An 18,645-nucleotide genomic window follows, 5' to 3' on the forward strand; every position below is an offset into this window, starting at 1 on the left:
TATGGTGTTTGTATATATGTGGACATGTATGTGATAACATCCTCACGCATCTTTGTACCAAATTTGAAAGCTATCAGACAGTTGGTCTCTGAGAAATTCGACCAAAAATGGGAAAATTCTACAAGAAACAAAAACGCAAATTTCATGATCATTGGAACAAACCTAAATAAGGTCATGCTTTGTACTGGGTATAAAGCAAAGTTCTAAGCTATCAGATGAGGGCGTATGGGAACAAGACATTTAAAGAAAAATTTGAGCAAAAATACCTGATATTTAAATATGGAAATGTCATGCTAATTTGAATAATGTAAATTAGGTCATCCCTAGGAATTTGGTAAGCAAGATTAACAATTGTCATGTTTATCATACATAATCAGTTAAGAATATCAAATTTTGAATAGGTCGATTAAGTAAATTGCCAAATACAGTGTTACAATGAGTTTGTTTGGTAAGTATTTTCACCAGATTCCACAAAATTCAGGATAGCTATTGATAAGACTTTCACAAATGTCTGAAATACATCTAAACACCAATATTCAAATGAGTCTGATCAGCAGTTTATGGGAAATGTTCACAAGCAGAACAGAACCAACATACAGACAGACACACGCGCATGCAGCAACATGACATGATTTCTTTAGCTCCATGTGTAACACAAGAGCTAAAGATTAGAATGCAAAAAAACTTTTGAATCTGATGTAAATCTGTCACATTTTACTAAAATTGTATTCTAAAACAATATTCAGACTGGAAAAAAATCTACAATGTACAATAAGAGATTTGACATGCAAAACCAACTTTTCAGTTATAAATATTTAAATTTAGTTTACTAAATTTGGAAGGACTTTTGTCAGAAGGTTCCAAGGAAATCAGTGACTACAAAAATATCTGACAAAGTTTAAAGGGACAAAGTCGGCCATTTTTCATGAATTTTGTTTGATACGAGATACAACGTTTACTGTTTGACATGTTGACTGAATGAATGGGTGACAACGCATATATTCAACCCCGGTTTTAGAAACAATACATGTAACTATCGCATAAATGAGTTCATGGTCATGACCATTAATTCATTTTCGCCATGGTTTCATTTGTCTAAAACGGGGTCGAATATATGCATGGTCACCCTTTTATTCAGTATCTTTCAACATGTCAAATAATTTAAGTAGTATCTTGCATCAAACAAAATTCATGAAAAATTGCCGACTTTGCCCTTTAAAGAAGAGTTGCTACGTTCATTGTACACAGTTCAGATGATGAAATATGAGTATACTTTGGATGTATAAGTTTATTGCACTAAAACAAAAAAGACATGCAAACAATATAAGCATTCAATTTTTAGGCGAATTTCTGTTCAACAAGATTTACATCTTGAATGTTTCTTTGACAGAGTTGGAAGACACAGCTAAAAATTAAGGCAACAATTAAAAATTACCCGTGCTTTACATTTCGAGGTGATTTTACATTGTATCTCAATAATAAGGCACATTTTTCAAATTCAATTTGAAACCAATATTTACTAAGAAAATGGCAGCATTGAATTTCAGTTGGGAAAAATATACATAGACACGACACAGAAAAGCTGTCCCTAAGACTGGAAAGATAATGTATGTGATGTGAAAATTTGTGTTACTCGTTTATGAACCAGTGTTAAATTGATTTCTCTCCACTAATGTAATAACAATACATTTTTTGTCACTGCAAGTGATATGTTATGAGACAAAAACAAATGAAAATGTTTGTTTTCAAGAATTTGTCCATTTGGTAATGAAACTAAAAGAAAATGGTAAGCAGTTTAGAAATTGTAATAATGACACATATGGCTATGTTGCAGCATTTTCAAAATAAAAAAATGAAAGTAAAGCGGTGGTCATCAAGAACAATTGAAATATCTTACGCCTTGACTTGTTTAAGTATCATAGAAATATTGAGTCTATTTCATGAACAATGTACTTTGTTAGTGAAAGGCTTAATCTGTTGAAAATCTACAACACACGGGAAAAAAAGCAATCAGCATCAAATTTGATGAAATTTGGTACAGATGTTGATATCATAGTGTTGCGATTGCAATTTAATGGTATCATTTAAATCTATTGCTAATTTGCATTTCCATGATGAATTTTTATTTTTAGGGTGAAAGACTAGCACTGCATCAAACTTTATGAAATATGATACCGGTGATAATCTGTCAGTGTTATGATAGGATGCAAATTGTAACAAAGTATTTGACACTGGAGATGACTGCTGTATTCTATTTAAAATTAATCCAATTTTATCGAACAAGAGACTTCACAGCTGGCTGTGATTAGTCCTCAGAGTGTAGTAACAAACACTAGTTCTTTTGGGCAAAGGATATAATAAATTATCAGCCAGTGGAATAAAATGACAAACATGTTGCAGGAAAGTTCACAGAAGAAACCATGAAATGCAACATAAATCATGAGTTGAAACATAAACCTATGAACAGCAGTGCGCTTTTCTCTCAAAATATTCACAAAATGTAAGACCTAAATGGAAACTGAACATCAAGCTATCCTACCATCTGTTCCAAGAAGACAACTTTTTCAAAAAAAGAACTAAAATTTTACCAAGAAAATAAAATGATTTGAGAGAAAATATCACAAGAACCAATTCCGCAAATGATTTTAGGAGCTTTTGTTTTTTTTTGGTCATAGCTTTATGTAGCATACTTGCAGTAAAACATTTCATGCCTAATTCAAGCAACAGAAACTATTCTTTGTTAGTTTTTACTAATTAATTCTCACCAACAACTTCCTATGGTATAATTTAATTTAAAAATAACTCTATTCCAGCAATTGTGTTGTCAATATTGATGTCAATGCCTATTTTACAGATCTTCATTGTAGAAAATTTTAGGACACATGTTTGCTTCAACAGCAGAGTTTAATAGTCTATTGTGGCAGTGCAGCAGTTACAGTTAATCAGTAGTTTCTATGATATCTGCAGAATCTGTCTGAGCTTCGTTGCCTTCAACAACAGTTTTTGGATCTTTTTTAGTTGCAGCAGTGTCAGTACTGACGTCAGTATTCTCAATCTTTTCAGTAGGTTCAGTCTTCCCATCACTGACTTCATCCACCTCCTTTGAGTTTTCCGTCACTGCAGCTGGGCTGCCATTGGTTTCTTCCGTTTCAACAGTAGATTCTGCTTGATCTGCTCCAACTTCTACCGTAGATTCAGAATCTGTGGCAGTTTTGACTTCTTTGTTTTCAGTTTCAACAGACAGTGTAGGCTGTGGAGTGTCAACATCCACGCTGGCACTAGGTTTATCATCTCTTGTAGTCTCAGTTTGATCAGCAGACAAGTCTTCAGCAGTTTCACTCTGCCCCACCTGTTTGTCCTGGCTCACATCTCTGGCGACAGTCTCGCCTTCTTTATTCCCTGCTGACAGATCTGGGTTCACAGTAGGCTGTTCCGATGAGGCCTGATCAACACCGACCTGCACAGTGTCTGCATTCTCCGTAGATTGGCCATCAGCGACCTCAACGGCAGTTTCACTGTCAACAGCAACTTGAGACTGATCGGTTTGTCCTGCAGTGCCACCAACTGATTCAGGCTCTGTGGCACTGACTTCTGCAGCAACATCAGGATCTGTGGTTATGGCCTGGTCAGTGCCCTCTGTCCCTGGTCTTTCAATTTCTACTGTCAAGTCTGACTGATCAACCTCTACTTGGTGGATTGTGACATTCTCACATCCCTGGAAACAAACAAATAAAAACATGCCCACATTTAGACGAACAGCAAAAGTTGCAAAACTACAAGGGTCAACTGATACACTCCTCCAAAACTTTAAGTCCCTCACTGCTCACAGTTGAAAATTGCTAAATCAATACAAAGTATCAGTTATCGGAACTTTAAATTTCACTGAATCCCTAAAAGTTGGGTAGCATTATTTTGAAAACAAAAGACAAGACAAAACCGAACTCTGGTGGCGCTCAATACAAGTTCCTCAACATGCCTTTTTGTAACATTAGGAAACAAGAACATTATCTTCTTTTACCAACAACTGAAAGGAATTCTGTGGCTAGTGATCAAATGACTGCAAAATATTTTACCTCAAGGCCAGAAAGCACTTCTCTGACTGTATCTACAGCATTTGGTTGTTTGGTGATCACATACATAAAACCACCACCCCCAGCACCAGCTAAGGATTGACCATAGACATGTGGTTTCAATGCTGCCATCATCGTCTGGACCAACTTTGGTTCACATCCAGGTGCCATTATTTTCTTCTGTTCCCAGTAGATATCCAAACACCTGCCAACCTTTTCTACATCTCCTATTTATTATGAAAATCAAAGAAAAAATATGACATCTCTCTGCTGTCTTGTTTTTGGTCAAAAAAATATCTTTTTTGCCAACTTTTTTCACTCTGGACAAAACAAATCGGTTTGTACACTTTTTAAAACATTGTGCTTTCATGGGAAAAACCTGCATGTTGCTCTGAATAAATGGATTGAAAACGGTCACAGATCGTTAAACTGTTAAGCTCTGTGCAAAATTGGTTAAAATGTTTCATTGCTGTAAGGCGGTTAATCTGTCTAAATCATGTATTCACTACAACATTTTCATACAATATAACCTATAAGGAAAATGTGGTGATTACAATCCTGATCTCTTTCCATCCCTTGTTTTGAAATGAGCAAATCTCATTAAACTCTACACATATGGAGGGACATTCCATTACATGCTAACACATAGGGGTGACTGTATCCTTTGTGCATGTGCATGTGTCTCTGTGTCAGGGCTCCTACCGTCTTCAAAGGCCTTGGCGCAGTTTTCAGCATTGCTGGTCAGCCCATCGCAGTTACTGACAATCTGTGGCATCCTGGCATACCAATTCCTGATGACATTCTGCAGGAGATTCCTGGCTAGTCTTGTCTTGCCGGTGTACAGTAATATCAGCCGGCTGTTAAATGCCTCAAGTGTTTTTTCAGAGATGTTGAGATGAGTGATGTCAACTCTAAGAGGTAGGCCTTCTTTGGAACGACCGATTTTTATGCCGGGGGTAAGACCTGCATGAATATTGACAAGAATATGCAAAATAGGAAAAGATGACATCATAATCTATAACAGAGTAGATATAAATTTCAGAGTGATTGTTCTTGTGATGTAAGGATGAACACACACCTTTTAAGAAATGAAAGTTTTTTTTGTTGTAGTTTTGGTGTACATATTCTGGTAGAAAACACTCATGCACATTTAGGGCTTGCAATACAAAAACTAGCCACTCTTACAAAGTTTCGAAAGAACATTATGGTTTGATTAATTGTGAGGTTTCTATCTATGCTTTCAAACCCAATACTCAGAGTTGTGCTTAAAATGATCTCCTCTATCCTTATAAAATAATTCTGATAAAAGTTGAGAAGAATTGCTGTCAATCCATAAAGGGACTGCATACAATTTGTACCGAACCACATTTTTGACAGTGAGTTTCAAACTCCACATAGATACATTGTTATTGTAGAATGCTGAGGCTCCAAGAAGAAAATAAATTAATATGGCCAATTGAATCAAAATTGGTATTGCAATGTTTTGCAGATTGATGAGGCTAATAAAGATGTTGGGGTAGAATGGGTCTCAGAGACAGTTTTTTGGATGCTCAAATGTTTTTTATATTTTTGTGGTATGAACAGCATAAAGTTTTCCTGAGCAAAAGTTTAGAACTTTCAGTTGAAAGGTAGTCATTGCCTTAGGTTTTGAATGCGCATCAGGGACGTACATTCTGACTCTCAAAATTTTACAATTCTTTCCTGATCAACCACTTGCAGGGGCTCATTTTAAAGCTCTCAGTGTAAGAAAAATGTTTACTGTCTTAGTTTTTCGGAAATCAAAAATTTTATTTTTCCCCACAGAGTTAAAGAACACAGGGATGGCAGCCATTTTGAATTTCAAATATTGGTAAATGTCAGGTAATTTGCATCTCTAGCACCAAACTCTGCATGATGATCCCCAGGTTTTTATTATTATTGACTTGGTAAGAGAATGGTTGAAAGTTTAATCGAGGAAAGTTTGAGCAAAGGATTAAGTCTTCCACTTTTGATGTGCAAACTACCCTAACATGGCAAACTCATGGTGGTACCAGTGAGCCGCCTTGCCATACTAAGTGGCAACTGACTTGAGAAAGTTCTGTTTGATGCACAGAAATTTACATATTTCATGTAATGGTATAGAACTTTATATAAAAACCTCAAGGAAACTCCTGCACTGACTCAAAGAGTTCAAAATCAATGTCAAATACAGGGTGTATTGGTTGATTCATTGGAAACTGACCTCCAACTTGGTCTTGCCATCCACCACCTGTTGTAAGCATCTGTTCAAGGTGTAAGACCTTGCGATGGAAAACAAAGAAATCATTCATTTAGTGCACTAAAGTGGTAAAAATGTTTGAAAACAGTAAAGACAAGACAAATTTACAACAGAATGTCTCTACTCCTTTGTTGTCAAAATATCTTACACTCTTGTTATTGACAGAAGCTTTGGTACACCAACACACAGAAACTGTAAAAGTTACACTTGGAGTTTTATTACATGGTTAAAGAAATTTACTGCAAGCAAGAGTTGAGTAAAATAAAAGCTAACATTATCAAACTTACAGCATGTATGAGAGAATCCTTATCATACGTTCTACCCGATGTCTTCCACAAAGCAGCAATCACACCGCCAGCAAGTATACTGCTGGTACCAAGACCTAGTTAAAGATTTGCAGAGTTTCAATCAGATAATATACCAATTGCCCCGCAGGGAAAATTTTTCAGACACTCAATTTTAACAATTCTTTTCTGCTTTGCAGCTTGTGTGGACATTTTTTGGTCCTTGGAGCAAATGAAGTTTTCAGTCTTGCCTTTGTCAAAATCAAATATTCAATTTTTCTGCATAGAGTAAACACAGGGTCAATTGGACGTTTCAAATTTTAAATATCCTATCTGTCAATTCAGTACAGTTTGTTTCCTAAACTCAAACTTTGCACAGAAACCCCTGATTTGATTTTCTACTGATTCCTTTCGATTTGATACATTATCCATTCAGTGCTCATCAACAGTTATGTATACAAATGTTTTTGGGGGTATCAAAATTTCAGAACAGTAGATACTTGTTTTAAATTTTTTTTGGAAATATCGTGGGTTCAAATGAAATTGTCAATACAGAGGTTTAATTACTGCTGCCATAACGGTCAGATCATATTTTGTTCTGCTATAGCAGTACACTTAAATGCATATTTGACCATGTGCTTGGTTTTTCTTTTTACACATGTTGGTTCACACTGGAATATTCATACCTGACCCCTGAGGTAGATCAGACCAAGTGTGGAGTTCAAATCCACCACCGTATTTCTCCTGGAGTTGATCTTCCAGGCTGGTGTCCGATGGAAGCTTGACGACATCCGCGCACACAAATGCAGCTTTCAACAGTGCACCTATGAAGGGCAAATGATGAGTCAAAAAAATTTGAATGCGAGAAGCTCCAATTATCCTACATGGACATGCATACACCTACAAAATTTTCATTTCAAAAGTTCAAAATTAAGCAGAAGAGTTTGAAATTCAACTTTTTAAAGAGATTTTAGTGTGCAAATGCTTGCTAAGTTCATCTACTTGCCACTGAACTTAAAACCTTTGTAATGTGCAATATTTATGAATTCAAAACAACATCAAATAATTATGCCATATGACAACTAATTTACTCACAAAAAGACTGACGCAGTGATGTAATGGATGTGGTGTATCATTACAGTTTCATACACCATGTGATTCTAACACATTCACTGACCAAACATTAGCACTTCCATTACTGATACTAGTATAACAGCAGTGGTCCACAGGTCTAGACCTGGCTACTGGTTGTGTAATTGCAAAGCTTAACAGAAAGGATACATCACAGGCTCAGAGCCTGCAAAGCAATAGTACTTGTACAAGCACTTCAATTTAGAGAGAGTGACACAGTATTTACCTGTTGACTGAGGGTTGGTGTAATCAGCTAAATGAGATAACTCCTTACAGACAAGGTGTGTTTGACTATTTGGGTCAGTCCCTAGCACTAGGACCAGATGTGGCCTAAAAAAAGTTGGAGAAATACAAATCACGAATATTCCCAAGCTTGTTTAAAAATAGACAGGAAATAACTTCTATGTGCAGTGTGCTTACTGACTGCACAAAGCCTCTCGATACTGTTGAATTATAAAGTTGATATTTTCCATGTTGTGACCTTTTCAAAAGACTTCAAAAGATATTCTTCACTTTCGAGTAATAGTACAAAGTGACATGTTGTAAAACTTTTCTGTTTTGTTATCTGATCATTTCAAACAACTAGGCACTTACTCATGTATCCTGCGACATTTGGCACCGATGGGTCGCTTGCCGTCTATTATGATTGCTGCGTTGGTGACCGCTCCCCCGTGTTCGTAAGTGACCGGAGGAGTGTCTGACCAACCGCCAGATAAGTCAATACGAGCTGGACAGTGTGCTACGACCCACTGGTCAAAATCTGGAGGATCACATGGTGATGTGGATATAAACTGAAGTGAAAAAAATATGTTACATCAAACATGCATGAGTATTTTTTTAATGAAAGCACTGAGATTTAGAAGGGTATGACTAGAGTTTCAATTGAAATAAACTTGATTTGCCCTTTTTCATATAATGCACCTGTTGCCTTACTCCATCAATCCAGATTTGAAGGAGATCAGGACTCACAAAAAATATTTTGTACTGATCGTTGATGTGCATATGTGTAACTACCTGAGAACTAAGCATAACTTGGTACATGTATGATAGTACTGCAAACTCTGTCTCTGGTCCTACTTTTGGTTTGAAACGGTATGAAATGAAGTCATTGCTCTGTGCCCTGGGTGGCACTTGTCTACCCCGTTTGTAACAGATACAGATGACATCCCTATGCTCAACTTCTGACATATTTACATAGTATCTCCCTATAAATGTGCATGCAAATGACAAGATAAATACCTGTCTGGCTGTCATCACGGCATGTCTGATCAGTATCTGTTCAGCGCCCTCATAGTGCCTGGCAGCTCTCACCAACAGATCAGCTCTGCCCAACCAGTTTCTCCTCTCCTTAGCCAGGCCTTTGACACCATCACTGATTTTGCCTTCCTGGGTGATTTCAAGATAAAAGTAGAATTAGCTTCAACGTCTCATGATTACTTAATGAATTTTTATAATACACTCAGTGTGACAGTTTTCGGACGACCTCAGTTTTCGGACATTTAATGACATGCTGTTCGTTGTACTCACTTCGCTCTGTATTGATAGCGTTTTACAAGTAACATTACCGTATATTAAGTCAGGTGACGCTGCTGTCCCATTTTGGATAGTTTTTTATCGGTAGAAGCCATTTCGGGCGCTACAAACTTGGCGAAGCTAAGCCACACCGTGCGATACAAGATTTCGGAAGCAACACACAGAGATAGCCCATGTCCGATATGTAAGCGCCATACACGTCGAAATATAGTTGCGTCGTCCATAGATTAAACGTAACTAATTTATCACGAAATATTTACATATAGTTTTCTAAACACATCGAATTGAAAATCGGGGGTTCGAAGTTTCAAAATATACATATTTAGCCCCTATAATCATATTCCAAATACGACGTCCGATTACTGCGATAGCAGTCCGATTACTACGCACTCAACATGGGGTCAAAAATTTGGCAACTTTGACCCCTAAATGCCACTTCCGTAGTGTTAACAGTTTGAAGATAAACAAAATAAATTTTCGAAAGGTATGGTAATAAGATTTCGGACTGTTCGTCATTTATGAAACGGCTTTGGGCAAAATTCACTAACCCTGTCTGAAAACTGTCACACAGAGTGTACTCTTTGGTCTGCTAATTGTATGAGCTCATTTGAAGCTTTTGGAGTGACTGAAGTTTCACTGTTTCTTTTTGTGAAAATCGAATTGACACAGGGATGGCGGCATTTTGAATTTCAACAGTTGGTAAATGATAAAATTTATGTTTCTCTAATGCCAAATCATGGAAGGTGACCTTGATTTCAGCGAGAAAATGTCTCTTTAATGGAGATGTACCCCGATAAGAGAGGTTTTGAAAAGATCTGCTGGTTTCACTTTACATCAAAAGCTTTCAATTCCACATGACTAATGGCTGATGGCATTTCCTACCTCCAGTTTGTGAAATGCTGCCATCCAGGCTTGGTTTGCAGCTGGGCCACTTCTCAGTCCACCAGATCCCTTCTCATTGGCCAAACACCCTAGCACATCAGCTATGCAAGCCAATGTCCTGGCAGCTATATTAGGTTTGTCGGTCTCCATGGCAACTATTCAGGGAACAAGAGTTGTGATCAGATAGTAAGTTATTGATGTCATACCAAGGCACATTGCATGCTGACAAGGGGCAAGTGAGTGGACACTGGAACATGGTTACACACTGGACAAAGCATGCATATTTCAACATATACAGTTGTGTTGTCTTTTATAATGAGGATGACAAAACTCATCAGCCTTCATTTTGTGTACAGAACCTAACTGAGAACTCTGAATGAGTGAAACTGTTGAAACATACATCATGTTCAAGTCTCTGAGGGGAGCTTACAAGGTTACCTACCATTCTTTAATAGCGATTTCACCACCATGGTTTAGCCCAATCCCATTGTTATCAATGGTGAGTGTGGACCTGTTTACAGGGAATTGGGGGTGAACAGGTTAATAGAGATTTCTCCACCATTACCACTGCACACCTATCCCGCTTCAGTTGAAGCACAGTGATTACATAAGGAAGTGGATATGACAGGTAGACATACTAAATATCGTATGACTATGAAAAGCTATTGTCTACGAGCAGAATTCACACATTCTTTGAATTTCCTCAAACGCAAATCAAACTTGCCAATATGTTCTACAATACATATTTGAACGATACATACTTGTATCCAGCGTGTGGAGCAGCTGGTCTGCATAGCCTTCAAGCACAGCACTCTTGAAGTACGGAAGTAGACCTTTATTTTGTGAATTCAAGAGAACATCCTTGACTTCTTGTTGTGCAATTTCATAGAAAAGATCCCTGGAATATGAAAAAATATAGATTGGCTTTCTTTTACTGCATTATCAGCAAATGTTTGGATAATAGCCATGACATAAAACAAAGTCACATCACATCCTTGAACATCAAATGGACACATCAACATGACATTTTACTGCCGATTCAGAGTTCAATACTCACCTCCTCCACTGAAATTCCATTGTCAGGTCAATACACTTCAAGATCTCCTCCAGCGAAAGTCTCCAAGACTCTTTCCACCTCTGCAACATCGCATCGTTATCCTCGACATCAGCTCCTTGTAACCAAAGCACCTCCCTGATGCCAACGTCTTCAGTGCAGTGCCATACTGGGAACAACTTGGCATTGAACAGCGTTCTGTCATAATCGGTCTGTAATGAGACAATGATAATTTCAACTTGAAAATTTGACTGACACAATCAGCTTTCCATGTATTTTGAATCATGATACTAACAACAGACAAACATTGGATACTCTCAGCAAAGTCTCAATATATACATTGCCTGTGCTAAGCTGGTGTGAAATTCAACATTATCCTAGGGGGTATGAGTAAATTTATTCATCATAAAAGGCCCCACAGACAAGCATTACTTTCCACTAGGATGTGGCCAAGAGCGCTTCAGGACGTGTCTCATCTTTTTCGCAATACCACGATTTCCAACTCCCAGATAATATTCCACTCTGGTCATCGTACATGCAGTCATTTGTGACTGATTATCTTGACATATTATTCCCCTCATCCTTCTAGCTCCATGACTTTTTGACGAAAAACTCTAAAGCCGAGCGAGAACTGATCTGACCTGATCTGCAGCCCACAAATCTTCTTTATCAATACCAGTTCTTTGGAGGAAGACAATCCAAGGGCTGTTACAGAAGGTACTGGTGCCTTTAACATATGCTGTCTGCAAACAAAGAAAACACAAAACATATTTGTAGTCTTGCCATGTCTACATGAAGTTCATCATTGTGAGTGTTGTTCCTTCTCTGACCAGTAAAAACTTCAGTGCAGAAGTGTGATTACTTTTCTAAGCTCAAAATTATTTTACGGACAGGTTAGATCAATCAAGTATATCATGTAATGGAAGTTCATGATGTGAAATTTCAAAGTATGCAAACAGCTTACTCAGGCAGTATATATGGATCGCAGCTTGCCTGCACATAACATTCAAAGCCCAAGTTCACATATACACACAAAATCATTCAAGTTAATTTATGCAAAGTACATATTTTTTTTTGCATAAATCAAACCGCAGAGCTGACAATATTGTGCAAGAAATGATACTGGTATATTAAGCACGGAATGTTTTACCTTAAGATTATCAAATTTTCCCATGACAGTGTAAATCTTGAAAGCTTTACTAGTCGTGCTGTGTCCACCGAGTTTGATGTGAGCGCCTCTCAGAATTACTCCTGTTAACAATTCCAGGCCTTTCATTTTCTGTCACAAGAAATCATAAAACAAAAAAACGTAGTCAAGGATTTAAAATTATTGTATTCATTGCGTTGTGAATTTATTAATTTATTACCATGCTTACAAAAAAATTAACATCGGCTATGACAATAACCTTGATGTGTTCACTTTTTCCTCATTGATCAAGATATGATACAGATGTATACATATTAAGGTGAAGCACTACGAATTACGTCAAAATTAAGTTGTGGTGTCATTTTCTTGAAACTTTGCACAAATATTCTTGGAAGTTGTGGCAAGTGCAAAAATGAAATAAAAAATGGAGGTCACCAGGCTCGTTTCCATGGAAACGGACGTTAAAATGGCGTCGTTAGAAATAAATAAAAATGATATAATTCACTTAAACTAAATGAAACAATTATAAAACGCTTAGCAAATGAGTTAATTTTAACAAATACCAAGACTTAAGATCCATATCTATCGAATGTATAGTTTTCATGATGTTTGTAAAGAAATTTTAACATAAGTATCGATTACAAAATGACGATATCGAAATTATATCACTACATAATTTTCGAACTTTCTTCCTGTCGCTTTGAATGGTGTCATTTTGACCAAACTTGGCAAATAAACTCCTGACATAATACCATTTAGTTTACACTTTTAATAAAAGGGTGTCACCACGCTACTTTTTACAATATCTCCAGGTGAACGGGTAATTTGCGCCATATAAATGGGAGGGAAATGTTAATTTTTCGCTCATATTGAATAAAAAACAGCTTCCTAGGGGGTCAACAATATGACAAGGTTATAGGTCACATGTATTTCTAAGACACTGGGGTCAAAAATTAGGTAAAAGTGCAATTTCAACAATGACAGGTGATGTTAAATATATGCGCTACAAAATAACCCACTTGCGGCAGGCTGGAGTTAAATCTGCGCAGAAACGTTCTAAAGCGTGTGCGCGTCCGAATTCGTCGCCCTTTACCTTAACAACAATTTATTCGAAGTTATCATACATGCATGACAGACTAATCCTCGGTTACTCTGAAAATCTTTTAGAATTGTAGAGACTTGTTCACAAAATAGGGAACTAAAATTTCCAGGGGGAATAGGGACTTTAGACAAAGTTGCAGCAAATTTTTTTATGCCTGATTGTAACTTAAACAGAAACCAATTCAAACTTCCATGGTAAAATGAATCAAAAAAGTTGAATGTAATTAATGTTTACCTTTGAAGCCTTCAATGAAATACCCGTCAGAATGGAGTTTTTGGCGATGGTAAATGGCCCCTGAAACAAGCAAACAAACATATTATAAACATTTGAATGTTAAAATCACTCTCTCGCTGAACAAAAAAACAGCTGATATAGGATATTGTGCAGAAGAGGGATATGTTGTTGCATCAACGGTGGAGGTTACTACTTGAAAATTCTGTGTTTCACAACTTTGTACAAAAAGAAAGATTTTTAAATTGCAGTCATTACATATTAATCAATACTACTGTACCGTATAAACCAATGCATTAAGGTAGAATGCACCTCGGGGTCAGATATTCTGACTTTCAAACTTTTACAATTCTCTTCTGATCTATCACTTGTTGGGGAGGGACTCATTTTAAAGCTTTTGGCATAAGAAAAAAATTGTCACTGACTTAGTTTTTCGAAAATCGAAAATTTTATTATTCTCCATAGAGTTACATGTAACTAAGAGATGGCAGCCAATTTGAATTTCAAATATCTGTAAATCTTGGTAATTTGTTTGTCTAGCATCAAAATTCATGATTTTGAAAGAGAATGGTTGAAACATTCCCGAGGAAAATTTGAGAAATAGTTTATTAAGTCTCTCACTTTCGAGGAGAGTACTACCTTCAATGTTACATAACTGTTTTCAACAAAGTTTTTCAGCTATTTCACCCAGTGTAACACCATGTCATTTTCACAGATGAATGACTCACCAAAATATCAGAAATGGTTTATTTCTACCCACATGACGACGTAGCAGTACTCCATTTGTACAAGGAAATGTATCTCACAAATATTCTACCTACAAATGATCAAGGCTATGTGAGTATGACTATGGCAAAATATCACAATGTCTTCTGTAATTATTCTGTGTTCATTTGTTCTTTTAAGAACTGATTACGTCGCACTGATGTTGCAAAACATTTGAGAGGAGGAATATTTTCATTTGAATAATCTGCTCCCTACCTCTAATTTGGAATGAGTGATTGCACATCTTGAACCAACTTCAATATCCTTGCTGAGATAACTGTTTATAAATACACTTGTTTCTTCTACTTTACATGTATCCTAGAAGAGAGAGAGAGAGAGAGAGAGAGAGAGAGAGAGAGAGAGAGAGAGAGAGATGCATCACTGACAAGTATCACATCTATTGATAAAGTATGTGAAAAAATCTCAAAAATACTGAAGTCTGTGAGTGAAAATAAGAAACCATAGGGTGGAGGGAAAAGGCAAAAATAATTGTTGAGGGTAGAATATCTTAAAAGCTTGACAATATTTGTTTGCTGACGTTTCAAATGTCTTATCATGAGTCATAAATTTCAATTCAGGAAGATTCTGGCACTGTTTTTTTTGGTTTTCATTTCATTTGATTTTCATTGACTGAGAATCAACTGTGATGCTAACCTGGATATATGAATATGTTCTGTTATTCCAGATCCAAGTTTCATCATCTCCCATTTGCACTGGACAGTTTGTGAGATGTTTGTGGTGGTCTGTTGCCGAGAGACTCATATAGTCATGGCTACCATCCATTAAGCAAACTGCACAAGACAAAAAAATAACATATAATACAATCCACTTCCAGTGTATATGAGCTTTATCATTTAGTCCAGAGGGACTTATGAACAATGAATTTTTGTTTTAAAAGTTTGGCATTGATATCTTGTAAAAGACACCTAAAATATATTTTATTAAATTTTGATTACAATATAACATCAAAGATTATATTTTGGATCAACAACATCTGAAAATTTGTGACTACCCTGACTCACAAATATTATTCAGCAGAAACTTCTAAGATTTTGAACATCTTTCATCCTGTTGTGCTTACACAAAATTATATTTTACTTTTCTCCATAGAGATAACACAAGGATGGTTGCAATTTTGAATTTTAAATATTGATAAATATTGGGTAATTTGTATCTTTGTACCAAATTTGCACTGTGACCCCCACCCCCATCCCCATTTTTATTCTTGATTTTGAAAGAGAATGGTTGAAAGCTCGCTTGAGGAAAGTTTGAGCAAAAGTTTTTTAAGTCTTTCAATTTCAAGGCGTGGATAACCTTAAGACAAATCAATGGTTCTACTCCGGAATATAAAGGACACCGAGTGTTCAACAGACTAAGAAAGTATGCCCAAAAGATCACATGATGACAGTACAAACAAACCCATGTGTAAAAATACATACAGAAATGCATGCATTTCTATGCAGTTTGTGCACATGGTTTTGTTTGTACTTTGGTCCATTAAATTCCCAGGTTTTACCCGATAAAATTGAAATGAGAAGAGAATTCTTGACTGAAGAGAAAATTCACCTGCTTTGAGTGGAGTTCCCCTGAAGCCATTCCATAGCATGGCTCTCGCCGTTTTCATGGCTTTCCTCTCGTCTTCCGGCAGTGATGCCACGGAGCTGCCATAGCCTCCAGCCCTGTCTCCGCTGACAAAGCTCTCTTCTGTGGTGTCGCTGGCCATACACAGCAGGAAGTCAAAGAACAAAGACAACTAGGGAAGAGAAGAAAAGGAAAATGTTCCATAGTATAATACTCAACAAGCAAAAAATGGCTTTGATAAATAGATACATCACATGCAAGGGGCGCCCTCAAGGTTAATTTGATGTATCACTGACTCTACACTCTCCTCATCAACTCATGAGAGTTTTACATACTACCTGCTGGTAGAGGGCTGACTCAAGTATGTTTCACAAAATTCTTAAATTGACTACAAGAGCTAAAGTATCTTAATGTAGGGGAGCTGAGAAAATACATATATCAGTACAGCAAGTGTTTTACCGGACAGTTACTTTTGCAAAAAGTGCAGCATGATACACAGACATCAATGGTTACCAAATCAAGTTCTGACAATTTGCAAATCAATGGATGATTTTAAGTGTGTAAAGAATTTTCTCTTGACAATTTTAACATATTCAAAATAACAATGTTTGTCTGAATGAATAAAAAAATACCAGTGAAATATAACTTTGGTGAATTAATTGAAACTAATCTGGCTAGAATGATTGTCTTCATAACTTACTCTAATTGGCTTTCCTCCACTGTCCATACCCATGTAGGTACATCCATCTATCGGTGGCATCACATGGAATGACAAGAACTTCTCTGCAACCCTGTAACACAAGAATACTGCCATGACAACCATGGGGCACTTGCAGAGTTTGATTCTGAGATGAGCAAGATCTTGTTGGCTAGGACATGCTTCCTCGGTACTGATACTGGTCACAAGAACTGCCTCTTTCCCATGATACATATGACTCGACACTTTGTGATAATCTGACTCATTGTGTGTGTACTTACTTGACGGAGAAGAAAACAACACCTGTAACCAAGGCAACATCACCCTCTTTTGTGGCACACATTTCAATGGCGGTTTTAGTTCCCTGGTACACTATGTCTGTGACAATACCCTGAAAATGAATCAAATTGACCTCAAATTTGAAAGAAATGGCATATTTCTCTGTTATTCAATGATCCACACTGAACAGACTGGCAAAGCTTGACAATGCTGACAATGCTAACAGAGAGAAGTATCACCCAGTGCCCACCAGCTCTCTGAAGTGAGGAAACTATACACTCAACTGTAGAGGGCACCTGTACTGTAAGATTGATGAAGCAGCAGTGAAAGCGCCTAGTTAGATGCAAATCTCTTCTACATGATTCTATCACCTCAGTACAGTCAACCCCTGTCGACTTTATTAGTCACAGACTTGACTAGTATGCAGAGGAAGTGGTCTGAAAGGCTTGATTTGTAATTTTTGAAAATTTGTAAACAAGTGACACAAAGAAAAAATGTGTTCAAACCCATACTGTTAATAGAAAGCATTCACGGGTTACTTTTGTTGGAATTCAGTGATAAATAATTTGACAGGGTGTAGGATGGCTATTTTTTCAGCCCTTTCATTACAAAACTTTCTTTTAGTTCTATGGTATCTATGTGTCAAAAAGTCGCACTGCTACACATGGAAATAAGTTGAAAGATTTTAACCAAACAAAACAGAGGAACACTTGAAAATACATATTAAGCATTCCTTTCTGGGGAAACCTTGTCATTATTCCTTGTTAATCTTTTCTATAATTTTGTTCATCATTGAATTTGTGAGATAAAAGTAGCAAATCAAACTTTGACATACATTTTTGTCAATTTTATAGATGCCATGATTCTTTGCATACTCTTGACTTCCCGGAACGGCTATTGCACAAATGCCTTGGAAATCTTCCCAGTTGATCTTGGCCGGTGCCGGAATGGTCAGGAACATTTCAGTGCTGCACATCCATACACCGGGAGGGGAACCAGGAGCAATCTGGAAATGTTATGGATGAGAAAGAAAATACACATTTCCAAAACTGTGAATGTGTAAATGGAAAAGAAAACATGCTAACAACTTATTTTATAATTATGATGGCATGTTTACCTATTCATCTAAATCATACATCTTTGATTTATAGGGGTCCATGTATAAATGTACCAAATCTTTCATCAAATTATAGATCTGCCTTTAAAGCACCAACAGTACTGTAAGCCACACTAACCATTCTAAATAACAGACAATCAACCATCTTCTACTTCTTTTACAAGATAATTACTCCTATAATGATGCTTAAACTGGTAGACTGATCGGAAAAATAGAATTTGAGATAGTGAAGAGCGGTGTCTGTATTGAAACACACAATGACGTAGACTGGAAGACATAGAAACATGACAAAGAATTCACGGATGACACCACAGTTGAGGAAATGTATTAAATTTTGATTAATAATCTATTACTTGCTAAGGCAATGATACATGTATATATAAATTATAATTATTGATGTTAGATATTTCATTCATTCTTTTTGTTTTTAATAATGAAACTACATATTTTGTTGCACATGATATGTATGCTGATTACTTGAAACAAGTCATCGTTGATGACACAGTCCCCACTTG

The 18,645-nt window shown here is 36.7% G+C and overlaps 1 protein-coding gene across 2 annotated transcripts in view; it reads right to left on the reverse strand.

The window, feature by feature from the left end:
* Positions 1-708: 708 nt before the first annotated feature.
* Positions 709-18,645, reverse strand: part of LOC139147427 (L-fucose kinase-like) — a 35,885-nt gene continuing 17,948 nt past the window's right edge. For both annotated transcript variants that reach the window (XM_070718534.1, XM_070718533.1), the window contains exons 6-26: positions 17,849-18,019; positions 17,016-17,125; positions 16,738-16,828; positions 16,023-16,209; positions 15,111-15,247; positions 14,673-14,774; positions 13,695-13,754; positions 12,362-12,490; positions 11,853-11,954; positions 11,215-11,423; positions 10,919-11,055; positions 10,158-10,312; positions 8,982-9,128; positions 8,337-8,533; positions 7,969-8,072; positions 7,298-7,435; positions 6,615-6,709; positions 6,292-6,349; positions 4,773-5,033; positions 4,074-4,297; positions 709-3,715 (exon numbers count right to left, since the gene is read on the reverse strand). In XM_070718534.1, the coding sequence (XP_070574635.1) occupies positions 2,939-3,715; positions 4,074-4,297; positions 4,773-5,033; positions 6,292-6,349; positions 6,615-6,709; positions 7,298-7,435; positions 7,969-8,072; positions 8,337-8,533; positions 8,982-9,128; positions 10,158-10,312; positions 10,919-11,055; positions 11,215-11,423; positions 11,853-11,954; positions 12,362-12,490; positions 13,695-13,754; positions 14,673-14,774; positions 15,111-15,247; positions 16,023-16,209; positions 16,738-16,828; positions 17,016-17,125; positions 17,849-18,019 (3,591 nt within the window). In that variant the 3' untranslated portion in view covers positions 709-2,938. The remainder of the gene's footprint in view (positions 3,716-4,073; positions 4,298-4,772; positions 5,034-6,291; positions 6,350-6,614; positions 6,710-7,297; positions 7,436-7,968; positions 8,073-8,336; positions 8,534-8,981; positions 9,129-10,157; positions 10,313-10,918; positions 11,056-11,214; positions 11,424-11,852; positions 11,955-12,361; positions 12,491-13,694; positions 13,755-14,672; positions 14,775-15,110; positions 15,248-16,022; positions 16,210-16,737; positions 16,829-17,015; positions 17,126-17,848; positions 18,020-18,645) is intronic.

The sequence above is a fragment of the Ptychodera flava genome, chromosome 13, assembly GCF_041260155.1.
Source record: "Ptychodera flava strain L36383 chromosome 13, AS_Pfla_20210202, whole genome shotgun sequence".
Lineage (NCBI taxonomy): Eukaryota > Metazoa > Hemichordata > Enteropneusta > Ptychoderidae > Ptychodera > Ptychodera flava.